Raw genomic sequence first — 16597 nt, forward strand, 5'->3', positions numbered from 1 at the left:
TTGTATTCATTTATACAACTTGTTTTATTTCTATATGGTTATATTTTATTACATAGCAAAAAGTATTATTTTTATTTTATTTTTTCCAAATGGTGCTAAAAAATATTGGTAGTGACAAAAAATACTGACTCTGTACTTTCTTTTTAGTTATATAGTTATATTCAGGTTTGGGTAGGGTTACTTTAACTTGATTACTTTCGATTACTTTTGGATTACTCCAATACCAAATATGCTAGTAAAAGACAAAAGAAACTAAATATGAATAAAAATATGGCTCACAACACGTGGTAAGCTTTCTCTCCTGGCTTTGATCTCTTTGATCTCCGGCAAAACTAACATAAAATGCGACAGAAACAAAATGAAAATAAATCCAAACAGCTTGCCACCATCATTTTTGCCGTTCCATGTATTCCGTTACTCCCCAATCCTGCACAAAATTTTGTAATTTTATTCATATTTAGTTTCTTTTGTCTTTTATTAGCATATTTGGTATTGGAGTAATCCAAAAGTAATTGAAAGTAATCAAGTTAAAGTAACCCTACCCAACCCTGGTTATATTTCAGTTATAGTTTGAGGGAACAATACATCCATGCGGTTATTATTTACTACTTTTCATTGTTACATTGTGAAAAGACAAGTGACGGGTACACAAAGGTTTGTAAAATACTGTATTTTTTAACTTTCTTTTAAAAATATGTATTTGTTGTTGAACGTGAAAAAAATGATGACAAAAAATATGCACAGACTTACATATTAGAGCGTCGAGGGAGTCTCAGTTAACCTGTTTTTGCCGAGTCGGGTAATGAACTAATTATACGCGCTAATTGAAGGGTGACCAAGCGCTAAATATCGTAGTAAATATCTGGAGGCACACACAAATTGAGCTACTCCATTAGTTTGCGCGTTCAGGTGGCAAAATAACACAGTGCGCTTTGTTTTGGATTTTGTTTCTTTCGCTTTCGGACCAACACTTTGAACAATGACCTTGACGGCTTTTTTGCTTTCTACCGTTCAGGTGTTCACGTGTTTGGTCTCCTAGCAACGGCGCTAGTGACGGACGTCATCCAGCTAGCTACCGGGTACCACGCACCCTTTTTCCTCACCGTCTGCCAGCCCAATTACACGGCACCGGGCGTGGCCTGTGATAACAACGCCTATGTCACGCAGGACATCTGCATGGGCAAAGACCAGTACGCTATCCTGTCAGCGAGGTAACATCCAAAAGACTACAATCACCAGATGCACACTAGTCAAATCAAGTAAAGTCAAGTCATTTTTATTTGTATAGCCCTTAATCACAAAGAGTCTCAAAGGGGTTCACAGGTTATTACACAGACTATTTTTTCAGACTATTATTACACCATGCCCTGATCTGGAACCAACATGAGGGCAAGGAAAAACTCAAAAACCTCAACATGAGGAAAATGAAGAAACCTTGAGAAGGAACCGCACTTGTGGTATCCCCCTTCCAGGATTACCAGACAGCAAAGGATGTTGACAGATTGGCTCCCTGTCAGTATTTAAACTACCGTTCAAAAGTTTATGGTAGCTTCGAGGTTTCCCTATTTTTTAAGAAAAAGCAGTTTTTTCTCAATGAAGACTCCAGTGCCCTACAGGGTTGGGTAGGGTTACTTTAACTTGATTACTTTCAATTACTTTTGGATTACTCCAATACCAAATATGCTAATAAAAGACAAAATAAACTAAATATGAATACAATTACTAAATTTTGTGCAGGCTTGGGGAGTAACGGAATACATGGAACGGCAAAAATGATGTTGGCAAGCTGTTTGGATTTATTTTCATTTTGTTTCTGTCGCATTTTATGTTAGTTTGACCGGAGATCAAAGAGATCAAAGCTAGGAGAGAAAGCTTACCACGTGTTGTGAGTCATAATTTTATACATATTTAGTTTCTTTTGTCTTTTATTAGCATATTTGGTATTGGAGTGATCCAAAAGTAATTGAAAGTAATCCAGTTAAAGTAACCCTACCCAACCCTGGTGCCCTAATAGTACTATACGTTTGCAAATTGCGTCAGAAGGCTAACAGATGATTAGAAAACCCTGTGCAATGATGTTAGCACAACTGAAAACAGTTAAGCAAGTTAAAGAAGCTGCTTTAGCTCTGGAGGTAGAGCGCTCGTTTTGGGATAAAGAGGTCGCAGGTTCGATTCCCAGCTCCTCCTTGGGACACTGAATCCCTAATGCCCCCCATAGCAGGTAATTGCATGGCTGACGCTGAAGAAGATAGGTCGAGAAATCGTCTCATACGTGTTCAAAGAATGCAGGAATCGATGACGTCAGAGGGAGCTCTTTTTTATTGATACAACAATTTCAACAAGAATCTCAGATATGCATGGGTCTTTATAGTTTCAACACAGCATGTGTAACCGGTTTAGCCCCGTCCCTTTCACGTGTACATGCGGATTCAGTAATCATCAATTCTTGGAAATATTTTTAAGTTTGGGTCAGTTTGCCCTTTGCCGTTATCTCTTGTCCTCCCTTAAGGAGGATTGTCTATACTAATTCGTCCGCCGAGACCTTCCCGAAATGTAAGCAACATTTCTCCCAAATGTAAGCAAGTCTTTCTACATTTCTTTCTAAATGTATGGGGCGGCAGTAGCTCAGGAGGTAGAGCGATCGTTTTAGGATTAAGGGATCCCAGTTCGAATCCCGGCTTGTCCGTGTTACATGCCGAAGTGTCCTTGGGTAAGACACTGAACCCCCAATACCCCCAATAAGCAGGTTAGCGCCTTACATGGCTGCACAGATCACGGCCGCTATTGGGAAATGTGAAGCACAATGTAAAGCGCTTTGGGAAGTCATTGACTTGAAAAGCGCTATATAAATGCAGATCATTCATTTCATATGCAAATCTATTCTGCAAATGCAAGTTTACATTCTACAACAACGCTGCTATCCGATAGTTAGTGCGTAAAAGGGAAAAGCACATTGTAAAGCTCTTTGAGAGGTCTTCATTGACTTGAAAAGGGCTATATGATTTACATTTACATTTGAAATTGGAGCCCAAATATGTGGTTGTCTGCATATAATAGATATATTCATGGGGAAAAGCGAAACCTCACGATGCAAACTGCCTCACCTGCCTCCCCTGACTGCCCGTCACTGTTTTGTAGTGATAGGCATAATAACAATTGACGCAATCAAGTCATGACTTCCATCTAGTAGTAAGTGAATACATTACAACCTAAAACAACAGTAAGGAAGAAAAAAAATAATGATTGACTTTTACTCGACCATCTGAAAAAGTATCTCCCATATCAGTTAATCAGTTTTTTAAAGTTTTTTCTAAACTATTTGAAAAAGAGTTTCATCGTTTTTTTTCGAAATAATAGGATAAAACATTATTTTGTTTTATTTTTTTTTTTAAATAAGTGAAAATTAAATATTTAAAAAAAAAAAAGAAATGGGGCATTTTGTTTGGTGAATTCTTATTGATAATATGTAAAACATATTTTTGTTTACTTGAATTATTTTTGTACAAAGTTACATTTCCAAGAAATGTTTTTAATTGTTTGTATAAAATTGTATGTGTAAATTTCTCTATTAAAAGCCAATATGGTTGTGTTTAACTTTTACTTACCTACATAATAATCCCAAATCTACATTCAAGATCACTTTTCAGAGCGCTTTACAATGTGCTTCACACTTACCCATTCACACACACTCACACACTACCTGCTTAACGGGGGAATTAGGAATTCAGTGTCTTGCCACTTCGTCATATAACCAGGAACCGGGAATCAAACCTGCGACCTCTTGATCCCAAGCAGAGTTCTTCACCTCATGAGCTACTGCCGGCCCGTAGTATTATTTGACCACTAGATGTCGCTGAGCTGTGTAGTGCAAGCAATTATGAGTGCTACAAAACACAAGGAAAAATACAAACTACGGAGACTCAAAGTGACCAAAAAGCAAAAATGTTTCCTCTCACTCAAATCTGTATGGGTACAATGTATAGAGAACAATTAAAATTCCCAATAATAATACAAATAAAAGAAAAATACATTTATGAGTGTAGTATTAGTGGTAGGACATCATATTTTGTATTTTTCAAAGCTTTTTCACTTTCATGTGCTCCACGTAACGCGGCTTATACACCACAATAGAGATTATTTCTAATTCCGCCGATAGCGAGCTAATCCCACCACGCAAAAAAACACACAATATAGAGCACCTTAATAACAATCCCTATGAAACATCTGGCTTGTGTTGCACCAACTCATATTTCATCGTCTTTTTCTTTACCTTTGCAGGAAAACGTTCCCGTCCCAGCATGCAACACTGTCTGGCTTTGCTGCCGTCTACATTTCCGTAAGCCGATTTCTATTTTCTTATTTTTTGCAAAGTGCAAGAAAACCAACGCTGTTCGGATGGGTGAGATTTTAAAATTGGGTGTCAGTGGACGAATATCATCCGGGAGTTTTTTGTTGTGTCTTGCATAAGTGCTGACACAGCAGAAGGAAGGTTTCTACCATGTCAGCTTTCTTTCAGTAAACAAACTATTAGTTTTTCAGTGTGGATTCATAAACTGTATATGCAATGGGGAATACATGATTCCAAATTGTTGAAAATAATAATAGTCATAATAACATTAATAATGGTAATGACAGATATTATTTCTCAGAAGTTGAGCAAAAACATGGAACATTATAACTGATATTTTTCACATAAGTTTTTGCCTTCACTACAGGGTTAATTTTTGCCTTTTTTGGTAAATTTATTACTTTGTTCCTGTTTGTGTGTCATGATGACTGATTTGGATCACCTGTACCAGCTCGTTTGGCGCCAGCCACTGCGGGCTTCCTGATTGGTTCCTTGTCCTTTTTAAGCTCAGTCCTTTCACTCGCCTGTTGTCAGTCCGTCAACGAACCTCTGCCCGGCAAGACGTGGGTTTTGTCTCTGTCCGGTTCCCTGCCTGTGTTTCCTGTCCAGTATTGTTCCTGTCTATTTTGTCCTGTTTAATATTGATCTCCAGTTTCGTTCCCGTCTAGTTTGTCCTGTTTAATTTAAATATCCAGTTTTGGTCTCAATCCTGTCTGTCCCATCCTGTCCGGTATCGCTCCATCTGTCCGATATCTGCTGGAGCAATTGGTATCGATCTCGTCGGCCTCTGGCTTCGTGTCATTCCACGCCAGACTGCTGCCTTCCGCCCAACAATCGCCGAATCACTGGCGTTTGGTTTAACGTGCATGACTGACCCATTTCCCGTAAAATAAAGGCTTGTGTGAGAAATGTCACGCATTTGGGTTCCCCTCCTGTTTCGGTTCATGACATTGTGGGATTCCTTTTTATGTAAAAGTATTTTCGTTAGGGTAAATTGCAAGAAATATAGAATAGTTGCCTTAAAAAAATCTTCTCATTAACAACTTCATTTTTTACCTGTAAGCAATAAATGAGGGATTATTCATTTCATACTTGGGTTTTACTTTTGTTTATTTAAAAGTTGTATTTACTATATTTCATTTTTTCCTTCAATCACATTTATCTAAATCACATTTTTTATTTTTGAAATTAGGGATTAAAAACGAACAAAATTATTCTTTGACTATTTATTTGACCATTAGAATGATTATTATGGTGTTTTCCAAATTTTTTTTCATTTAGCTTATTTTTGTGTGTTTGTATCATTTTCACTTTGTGGAGTTCTTTTAATAGTTTAAGCTTCTTTTTTTCTCATAAATAAATTAAGTAAATTAAGTAAATTTTACTGTATGTGTGTCAGGACCAGAATGAGGACAGGACCCACTTGCATGTGTTTCTCTTAGTTTTATTTGGAAGAAGGGAAAGCATAGTACACACGACCCGTAGATCGCTGGTTGCGGGGAGCAGGTTGCTCAGATGCGGAAGTGGTATTTCCGTGGCGATCGATGGCAGTGTCGAGAGCGGGAAAAAACAGTTCTGTGGCCGGGACGAGGGAGCAAAAATCGTAGTCAAGTTCAGAAAATGGGTCAGAGCCGGGAAACAGACAGAAATCAGGAAACAGGAAAGAGTCAGGGTCGAAAGGCTTGCCTAGCGTAAGCTCAGGTTCGCAGACGGACTGACAACCGGTGACAGGAACACGGGGGTATAGAAAGTGACAGATAACCAATCAGCGTCCGAAGCAATTGGCGCCAAAGGAGCAGACTCAGGTGCCTTGCATCAGTCATCATGATAATATGTATATTTTAGGAGATCAGGGTTATTTTGCCAGGCCTTGCACTGCTTTGGAGTTGTTGTTTTTTTTCCCTGAATTTCATTTTTTTCTTCTTTTTAACTACATAGTTATAATCAATCATTAATATAATTTTTCTACATTCTTTGTCCTTCTTTTGCTATTTCAAAAAGACATATACTGTATTTTGGAGCATTTTAATTTGTTTGGCATTTTTGCAGTTTTTTAACTATAAAAACCCCGTTCATGAAAAAATATGGAGATTATTCTTTTTAGAATAGAATAGAATAGAATAGAATAGAATAGAATAGAATGTGTGTGAGAGTGGGTTACATGTAAGTCAGCTGTTGTTTCCAGGAGACACTGCTTTGGTGCCTTACTCTGCAGCAGGACTGACTGGGTTGGTATTGGAGTTTGATAGCGTTTTTAATAGAAAGAAGCCAAAGAAGAAGGTAGACCAGAGTAAGTTAATGAGGTGTTTGAGAGGTGTTAATGTAGGTGGAGTAAAGATTGTGTTGAATGGTGTAAAGTTACAGGAGGTAGACGGTTTTAAGTATTTGGGCTCGTATGTGGCAGCAGTTGGTGGTTTAGAGTCAGATGTGAAGAGGGTGGGTGAAGGGTGCAAGGCAATGGGTGTGCTGAACGGATTGTTCAAATGTAGAGATCTGCAAATGGGTGGAAATAGAGGATTGCATGAAGGTGTGGTGGTAACAACAGTGATGTATGGCTCAGAGGCGTGGGCTTTGAGCGTAAATGAGCATAATAGGTTAAATCTCTTTGAAATGAGATGTTTGGGTAGTGTGGAGTGACACAACTGGATACGCTAAGGAATGAGGAAGTAAGGTGAACAACGGATGTTGTGAGAGAGCTTGCTGAGAGGGTTGATGAAAACGTTCTGGGATAGTTTGGACATATGGAAAGAATGGATGAAGGCCGTTTGACTAAAAGAGCATCTAGTGCAGAAGTCGTGGGGAAAAGAATAAGTGAAAGGGGTGAAACATGCTCTGGATGTGAGGTCAGTTAATTTACTGAACTTAAGAGTGCATGCTAGGGATGGATGTGAATAGCGAAGGATAGTTAAGACTGACTGATATCAACGCAAATGATGCGGAGGGGGTAAACCGTTGTTTGTTGTCGAGCCTCCCTACTGATGAAGGGTTGCATGGAACAGCAACTCACCCCTCATGCTGTGAGCGTAATGTTTGGTGTCAGGTTGGGAAGAGCAAAGGGGAATGAATTAATAGTAAATGTCAGTGTGTCGAAATATAGCTTTGGTATATTGATAGAATAAAATAGAATAGAATAGAATTCTTTTCACTGATAACAAAGTAGCGTACCTTACTTACGAGATTTGACGTGGCACGACAGGGTAAACACATTCTAAAACACTTAACAGGAAACAATACAGAATATAATATTGGAATAGCAGTGAATATTGATTATATTCTATAATTTGTACCCCAGATGTACTTCAACGCTAGCATTGGAGCAACCACAAAGTTACTCAAGCCTCTCCTGGTTTTTGGATTCTGCATGGCGGCGGGCTTAGCCGGACTCACGCAAATAACCCAGCATCGGAGTCACCCAATTGACGTCTATGTGGGCTACGTAATCGGAGCCGGAATCGGCGTCTACTTGGTAAGTTGGTGTAGAAAGCTACCCATTTTTTCACTAAAGGGCCATTTTGTACCAGTAACGTGCAATGAGAATTGTGTTTTGTTAGGCACAGTCAGATATACAGTATAAATAAATGAACATTATCCTATACATCATATGATTGTCTTAACCAAAAAGCAATATATAAACTATAGCATAGAAAAACTATTGTTTTACCTTAATTATTGAATAAAGTCCAAGCACATTTTCAATAACCTCAAAATTAGGTGAGAAGACATCAATGGATTTTGAACTTGCAAAGAGGATTGAGAGTAGAGTTTTCATATAAAAATTTGCCCCTTACTAAAGCTTTCCTGTGAGCCCTCTCTTTTTTTCATTAATTCTTCAAAATACAAATACAGATCAGCCTTAAAGGATGTGGTATCAAAGAACAGCAACATGATTGGCCAATAGCGATAATGATGCAAAACAGCCGTTAATCAAAATGCGGAACAAATTTTTTACTTAACCAGCCCCCTAAAACTGCTTAGAAATATCCACGTGACAAAGGAAATAGAAAAAAATGTGGACACTAACCTGTAGAAACGGTGAAGCCTTCATATTTCTTGGCTTGTGCAATCTTGCAAACTAACACAGTCAAGACACTCCATATCAATTTTGGCGCTTGTCTTCAAACGACCTGATAATTTCCGTCTCCATTTCTAGGTAATGTTTTCTTTTTTTCTTAGAGCATGGCACATTGCAGAAATAATTTAACAGAAAAAAAGCACTCTCATCCTCCGTTCGCACCTATGTTTTTCCTGATGAAGCTACGCCCACTCCCCAAACACTTCCGACCATTGACTACTGGTGGCACGCATAACTACATATATTTGTTAAAATCTGACCCCCTGATTTCAGTGTTTTATTCTATTGTTGATAATATGGCGTGGATCTGAGTATGTATGGTAGGGAGAATATCAGTGGGGCGAAATTACACATTCTCCATTCAATGCATGAGACGATGCCACAGTAACTGTATTCAGTTGTATTTTGTAGGTAGATATAAACATGCCCGTATGTTGTTTTCGGAGTTGTTTTGGTATGCTGCCCTCGCTCCCAAGTTTCACCGATTTGGCCAATCTAGACAGTAGACGTCCTGAATCACCATTATAAGGTCGCTGTAAAACTGAAATAATATTACAAAAAGTGTTGTTAACTTGCTAACCATACAGAAACATTTCGTGCTAAGCTAACGCAGGCTAATACCGAGTCATAAAAGTAGGCAAATGTGTACAAAATGCTACAATAAACATTATATCCATAAAAGTCATCACAATCTATTTCATACTTACAGACAATTATTGTCCAAAGCAACAAAAAATTAAGGAATTTTTACAGAGCGTATCACCGTGCCTCTGCTTCACAGTCTCCGTGTTTCTGCTGCTTTCATTTTCGCTTTCAAAACAATTAACATGTTGAACTGTAGAGGGCGCTTAAGATCTTTTTCCCACAAGCCAGAGAAGGAATCGTTATTTCACCAAAAAAAGTGCATTGAAATTAGAGGTATATTTCAAAAAGTAGCGGAGTAACGCACCGTATTGTAACAACAGTTGTGTTCGAAAATATTACTAATAACGCGTTATAGTACTCAGTAATGAGAAAAGTAATGGCGTTCTAGGAATGCGCTCCGTTATAACATGTTACTCCCAACACCAGCGACAAATCAGAATCCTTGGTCTCACAGACGCCCTCTACCATGGGGCAAGAAAATTGCTGGCCTCATTCTGCATCTGCAGATGTTCAGCACAGTAATAGGTTACATTCTAGTTGTATCAATTATATTCATAATATAATGTGAGAAAAAGAAAATCCATAAATCAAAACGTTAATTTAGATAAAACAACTTTGAAAGTGGTGTCCGTAACTTCAGATTACTCTACTTGTTGACGCCATCTTCTGGCTGAAATTATCATTGCAGCATCTGTGAAGCTGCTTGTATGGTGTGTGTATGTATGTGTCTCTCTTAGAAACACTCAAATAAACTCTTCTTTATTTATCTTATTTGTGGTTTGGGTTGGCATTTCGACCATATTTGAAACAGTTCTTTTCTTACTTTCACCATTTTCATCCTAGAAAGCTAAACAGGAAGCACGCTTTTATTAATTCGAGATGTAGGAAGCTAAAAATAAGAACTTTGACATTCAGAACATTTGTTGCAAGGATGGGACACACTGCAATACTCAATATTTTGATAAAAATGGAGTTATTGAGTTGTGTAAGCGCAGCTTGCATGGCACCAATAGGATATTACAAAAATGAACAACCAGGCAGTGTTTGGAAAAGGTAGAAAGTCGCCGTCACTTTAGAAAGATAAATCACTTTTAAGTTGTGTTTGTCTTTCTGTGGTCGCCAACACAAACTCTTTATTCGTCACCTACTCTTTGGTTTTCTCTCCCGGCGAGCTATTTTTAGCTCTCCTTATTACGAGAGCGGCAGAGAGAAAAGCGGTAATCGGATAAGAATTTGCCGCAGCAATTTCACACTTTTGGGAGGAGAAAGAAAAGAAAAAGAAGAAGGAAAAAATGGTTGTCACAGATTTTCCTTCATGTCCTTCACATAAAGAAGAGGAAGTTTTTTTTCTAGTTTAGAGGAAACTAAATGTTACCGCTTTATGGTAGGGATTATTGATTGTGCCCACCCAAAGTTAGATATATGATACCCTTATTGAAAATATAATTTGGATATCTAAATCTAAACTACTTTATAAATCTTGTTTTGAGTGTTGGTGGCTTATAGGCTCCAGATTTCACACATTTTCAGGGAAAATGTACACATTTGTACTTTAGGACTTCAGGTAGGTTTCCTGTCAAGGCACCCCAAGTAAATACCAACAAAATCAATAAACATCTTCTTTTGTAACCTGTTTCTGCTGTTCAAATTGGGCACTGCAGCTCCCGAACACTGACCACACCAAGCAGCCGAATCCAATCTTTTATCTACATGGGCTATTTTGCCTGTTAAAACTATTTCAAGGTATTGAAATATTTTTATTATACTACTTAATGGTGGATTTTTTTAAAAATGTATTTTTTGGTTGTGTTTTTATAAATGTATATTTAAATATTTTTGAATATATCAATTTTTAGTTTCCATTATTCAACATTGTTAAAAATGATATGTGACCCAAAACATTTTCAAAATGAATATATACTGGATAAATAACTTGTTTCCTTTGTCACCAGCAACAGTACACTAGGATGCACAGAAAATATTCCAATTCATTTAATTTAGAGTATAATAAAATGTTCATCATTAGAAGTCATAGTTGTAGTACAATTTCTGGTTTTAGTAGTCATAGTAAGGCTAATAGTATTGATTTTTAAATATATTTATTTATAGAAAAATGCACACTTTCAACATAAGTACAAAGTTGCAGATAAGAAGATAAAGAATTTTTAATTTAAAATATAAAAAGTCGGGCCTTCATATAAAAATGATTAAATAAATAACAATCATGAATGAAAAATTACAAATTAAAAATCTATATATTTTCAAAGGAATTATAAGTAAAATGTGCCCGGTAAGTGCTAAACCAATCGAATTGATCATGTTCATGTTGCTAGGCAGATTTCATTGGGCTCAATATTCAGAAAAAAAATCTCATCTCATCTCATTGACTGCACCGCTTATCCTCAGGAGGGTCACGGGGGTGCTGGAGCCCATCCCAGCAATCATCGGGCAGTGGGCAGGGGACACCCTGAACTGGTTGCCAGCCAATCGCAGGGCACACAGGGACAGACAACTCGCTCGCTCATTCACACCTAGGGACAATTTGGACCGGCCAATCCACCTGAAATGCATGTCTTTGGAATGTGGGAGGAAACCGGAGTGCCCGGAGGAAACCCACGCAAGCACGGGGAGAACATACAAACTCCGCAAAGGAAGTCCAGTAGCTGGATTTGAACCCACACAGGAGGTTCCCAAGACGTTAGAACTGTGCCGCACACGCGTTAACCACTGCGCTGCCGTGCTGCCCCAGAATTTTTTTTTTTTTTAATTAAAAAAATAACAAACTATTATACAATCATGCAATATTGATGACTTACACAATCAGATCTTGCCTCTGATTTCATACCTTTCTTCCTCCAGGCTGTGTATGCAGTGGCAAACTTCAAAGCATCTGAAGAAGATACTTTACCTTACCCCAAAATGTCAGCGGTTCCACACAAGGATACCCTTCGGGTGCTGAGTCAGCGCAGTCACGATTCCCTTTACCGAAAACCCGCACGTGGGTCCGAGAGCCGTGAAGAACTGGCCGTGGCCATGGGTTCCGGGACCCGTAGCAAAGTGAGGCGAGAGAAAGCCTCCCTGGCCTCCTTGAAGCGAGCCAGTGCAGACGTGGAGTTATTGGCGACTCGCGGCCCCATGGGCAAAGAGACCATGGTGACGTTCAGCAACACCCTACCTCGGGTGGCCAACGGAAACAGCCCCATCTCACCTTCCGACGAGCCACCCACCTCTCAGCGCCATATGACCTTCCACGTGCCCCTGGACCCACAGAGATCCCGGCAGCTGGTGTCCGAGTGGAAGCAACGATCTCTGGAGCTGAGGAGTCAAAGCTCCCGGGATGAAGAAGAGGCCAATGAACGGGCAGAGGCGGCGGACACAGCAGAAGAGACGTGCGACCAAGGGGTGCCCTCATCCCTTTACCCAAAAGTGCAAGCCAACAAAGGCCTTGCAACACCTACAGGGGTTCGGATGGTGGTGTCCCCGCCACTGGTCCACATCCCAGAAGAAGCCACGCGCCCGCCTCCCGTCTCCCCTAAGAGCGCCAAGACTCGCGCCAAGTGGCTGTCACTCACCGAGGCAGAGAGGAGTGGCACCAAGGAACCTAGCGTGGGGCCCATTGCCGTGTCTACCCCCAGGGTGCCCAACACGCAACCTGCTCATCCACCCACTCAGCCGAGAGTCACTCAGGTGAGTTCTAACTGTGAAATGAATCGTTCATGCATTTTCATCCTGGCTCAGCTGGAGTCCATCTCAGAAGGGTACATACCATGGACCATAATTAGTGAAGTCAGCTCTTCCAAAATTGGAAACCTTTTGGGACTCTAACAAACTCGAGTCAAAGGTCAAGATCAGAAGCAGGTATCGACAGAGCTTGCTAATGGGCAGATCAGCTTGGATGCTGACACCGTATCCTTTCTCTCTCATTGATTAGTTACCACTCAGTTACAAGGTGTTGTTTCTTGCAATGTTTTCTGTATACTTGTGTCAATTTGAGTCAAGTTTATCCGTATAGCCTTAATAGTTAAAAGTCTTAAAGTGCTGCACAGACCCCCATTACAACATCCCTTGATCTGAAGCATATATGAAGGCAAGGAAAAACTAAACAAAAACCTCAGCATGACAAAAGTTAAGAAAAAATCCGTAAAAACGGGTTGTACATGAGGTAATTCTGCATCTAGGATCATCAGCCTGTAATGGATGTTGCAAGAACACCAACAGACTTTGTCCATTTTTTCCAGATGTTCAGACTCTCAATTTTCTATAGCTGTCAATCTAAAAGGCTAGTTGTCTGTATGTGTCTTCCAAGTGTACACCTACCCATGATTTTCAGTCCCTGTTGCCCAAGGGTTTTTTTTTGTTTGAATTCGGACAAAGACCATTTTGGGGTTTACCCCAGACATCTATCAGATTCCTTCTGGACAAACTCCAGATGAGTCAAAAAAATCCTTCCTAACGTATCTCCACTCTTGCAGGTAATAGCAATGTCCAAGCAGCAGAGCCTCAGTGGGGTTCCTTTGGAGGGTGGTGGCTCATCATCCGGCGGCGGCTCCAACTGCTCTGAGTCACCCTACTACCGGATCCCCTCTGACCGAGAAAGCTGCATGGGAAGCAACCCCGGCAGCATCGCCGGCAGTGGCAGCATCGTCACCATAGACGCCCATGCCCCCCACCACCCAGTGGTGCGAGTAACAGCCTCTAACGGGAAGCCGTGGGAATGGAGGAACACCATCAGCGGAAACCTGATGGGCGGCGACACGGCAGCGTTGGACAAGCATCGCGGTTTGCTGCGGGGGCAGGACAACGCCCCTTTGTACCGCGACTACCGGACACTCCCGGTGAAAAAGGAGTCACAGGGCAGCGACCCTCCGGAGCCCCCACTACTACCCCATCCAACCTCCACCTCCCCTCTGCCTCCCCCACCCCAACTCTCTTCACCCCATCTCCCACCGCCTCCCCCTCAAACCTCTCTGCTTTCTCATCCTCCTTCTCAGGTGTCCCCGATAACTTCCTTGTCTCCCTTACCCCCGCCTCCACTCCCAGCCTCTTCCATGCCTCCACCACCCCCTCCCCACCCTTCGTGCTCGGCCATGCTCCCCCCTCCGCCTCACCCCGACTTGCTGATCGATGACCAGATGCTGTCCCGCTCATCGACACTCCCACGCCGGCCGTCCGTTTCGGCCCGCAGCCATGCTGAGCAGGAGCACTACTACAAGGCGCTGCAGAACGAACGAATGCTATAACGCCACCTAACGGGAGTGTTGCACTCATATTCTTTTGATGAATCAGCAGAAACAAATCAAATCCAACTATTAGAAATCAATGAGCCAGTACCATTCAGGAGAAATGGGGAACAATGGCACTCAGTTGTGTCTGTTCAGCAATTTTGTTTTGATAGATTAGGAGTTAGTGTTAAAACTCAAGCTTCGAAGATGCCAGTTTTTTCTTTTCAATTTTGTCATTTGGCCTTTTTCCCTGTTGGAAGGAGATGTCCAAATAAGTTTGTATTTCACTGTCTTTCATGAACTTGAGTTTTTTGATAAACAGTATCCTATTGTGTGAGATTTGTTCAGACTGGTACAAAATTGCCAGTTGACTTTGGGTAGGGCGCGAATGCTTTTCTTTTGAATTGCGACGCGTGTTGACAGGAACTTCCGATCCAGGACAGCATATTTGCTCTAAATCCATGAGAGTTCTCCAGTTAAATCATTTGATGTTATTCCATCAGTTATCTGCAAGAAGCAGAGGATGGAGACCAAACGGCCAGGAAAGAAAGAAAGATAGATAATTCCACGAGGAAGGAAAAAACATCTGCTGCTGTGGGAGGCGATAGACTTCCGAAATGCCTCAGATTTGTTCAAATCTGTTCTCTTTTGAGAGGACGAAGAAGGACAAGAAAGCAAAACAACCGCGGGCTACGCTGATGTTGCTGAAGATGACTGCAGCTGTTTGTTGCTTTTGTTTGTTCCCCTAACACTTTCTGCTGTGGATGTTTGACTTTCAAGCCTTAAACACTCACTGCTAATGTGGATTTTAGTCGGAGTAAGTTGCACATCCTTATCCAGGCGTACTGGAATACAGGAGTTTAAGGCCTCAAATCACACAACGTGGTCACTAGATGTAGCCAAGTAAATGCGGTTACCTCTGCTCAAGTCTTACACTGAGGGATTTTAGGGCTTTGTCCTAATTTGATTTGGTTTGACTGAGAGTTCTCTGGAGTGCAATTACCGTACACTACCAGAAAAAAAGAGTCACAGGGGCAGGGAACCTCTGGACCCCCTGCTCTTACACTACTGTCTCTGTGTTTGTTTGCCCAAGAGTGAGTGATATCATCTACATACAGGTAGATGATGCTAACCTAGTCTTTAAAATCCAGTCTAAGAATTAATGTGTGTTCTAAAGCTAAACAAAAAAACATCCCACCCCAGCTTTAACCCTTTAAACACAACTTTGTTCCACAATCTTACACCTCTCTATCTGTAAACTTATGGTCTTCAAGTCCAACCCAGAACCCCAAACTCTTAGTCCCTGTATCACGGGTCACCAACATGGTGACAGGTAGATGATCCTAAACCAGACTGTAAACCCTTAGTTCAAGATTTAATGTGAGTTCTATCAACTGTATCCAGATGGATCAGCCTAACATCCAACCCTTAAACACTCACCATGAACATTAAACCTGAATACAACCCTTAACTTTGACAGAAATATCTGAACCCCGTAGGAGGGGCAAATATTTGTGAAAAGCTTAACCCAGTAAGAACCAGGACCTCGCTGGGGTGTAAAACCCATCAGTCTCCAATTCTAAGCCTTGAAATATAAAGTCAAATACAACTTTATTCCTGAATCTTCAAGTCCAACCCAGACCCTGATTCTCTTAACCCCTATTGCAGGGGTCATGGACGTGGTGCCTGCTAAAAACACCTAAGTAGCCCACTGACCACTTCTGAAAAAGCTTCTTTTTCTCTTGGGTCTTTGTCATTATCTAGGAAATTTGATTTTGAACTGGAATTTTGATCAGTGTCTTCAAATACATGATACATTCTTCCAGAATTATTTTTAAAATGTGCTTGTAATCTAAATATGTAAATTGATCCCCTCATATGAAGATGTTTTAGTGAACCTTTTCCTACCCTACTTCTTAGGATCCTGGTTAAATTATAATAACATAGTAATGAAATAGTAAGTATTATGTTATTTAAGAAATGCATAACAGTTCTTAGGGGCCGGTCACACAGACATTTGCGGTTGAATCACGGCTACAATTTTGCGTTTTTTTTTTGCCCGTGGTTGCCCGCGATGGAAAATGCGCAAAATTGGCCAACCCGCTGTTCATCGGTGGTATGCCCGCAAAACAGACGCCGGCGACTGTTCCGCTTCCTCATCGCGTCATTTCTGCATCATTTTCTCGTGTGGACCACGGGTATAAAAGCTCCTGAGCCGGTGTTGTGCCCAAATCCGACTCCTACGCAACACCCCCCCCCCCACCCCCTCGCGTGAACGCGCATTCTGCTGCGATCGCTTTTGTTGTAAGC

The 16597-nt window shown here is 40.8% G+C and overlaps 1 protein-coding gene across 1 annotated transcript in view; it reads left to right on the forward strand.

Moving 5' to 3' along the window:
- Positions 1–16279, forward strand: part of plppr3a (phospholipid phosphatase related 3a) — a 31083-nt gene extending 14804 nt beyond the window's left edge. Inside the window, exons 5-9 of the mRNA XM_088354336.1 lie at positions 1016–1211; positions 4279–4336; positions 7641–7814; positions 11925–12752; positions 13538–16279. Coding sequence (XP_088210462.1) covers positions 1016–1211; positions 4279–4336; positions 7641–7814; positions 11925–12752; positions 13538–14305 — 2024 coding nt within the window. The 3' untranslated portion in view covers positions 14306–16279. The remainder of the gene's footprint in view (positions 1–1015; positions 1212–4278; positions 4337–7640; positions 7815–11924; positions 12753–13537) is intronic.
- The last annotated feature ends 318 nt before the right edge of the window (positions 16280–16597 follow it).

Source organism: Urocampus carinirostris, chromosome 15 (genome assembly GCF_059441175.1).
Source record: "Urocampus carinirostris isolate Australia breed hairy pipefish chromosome 15, RoL_Ucar_1.0, whole genome shotgun sequence".
Taxonomy (NCBI): Eukaryota; Metazoa; Chordata; class Actinopteri; order Syngnathiformes; family Syngnathidae; genus Urocampus; species Urocampus carinirostris.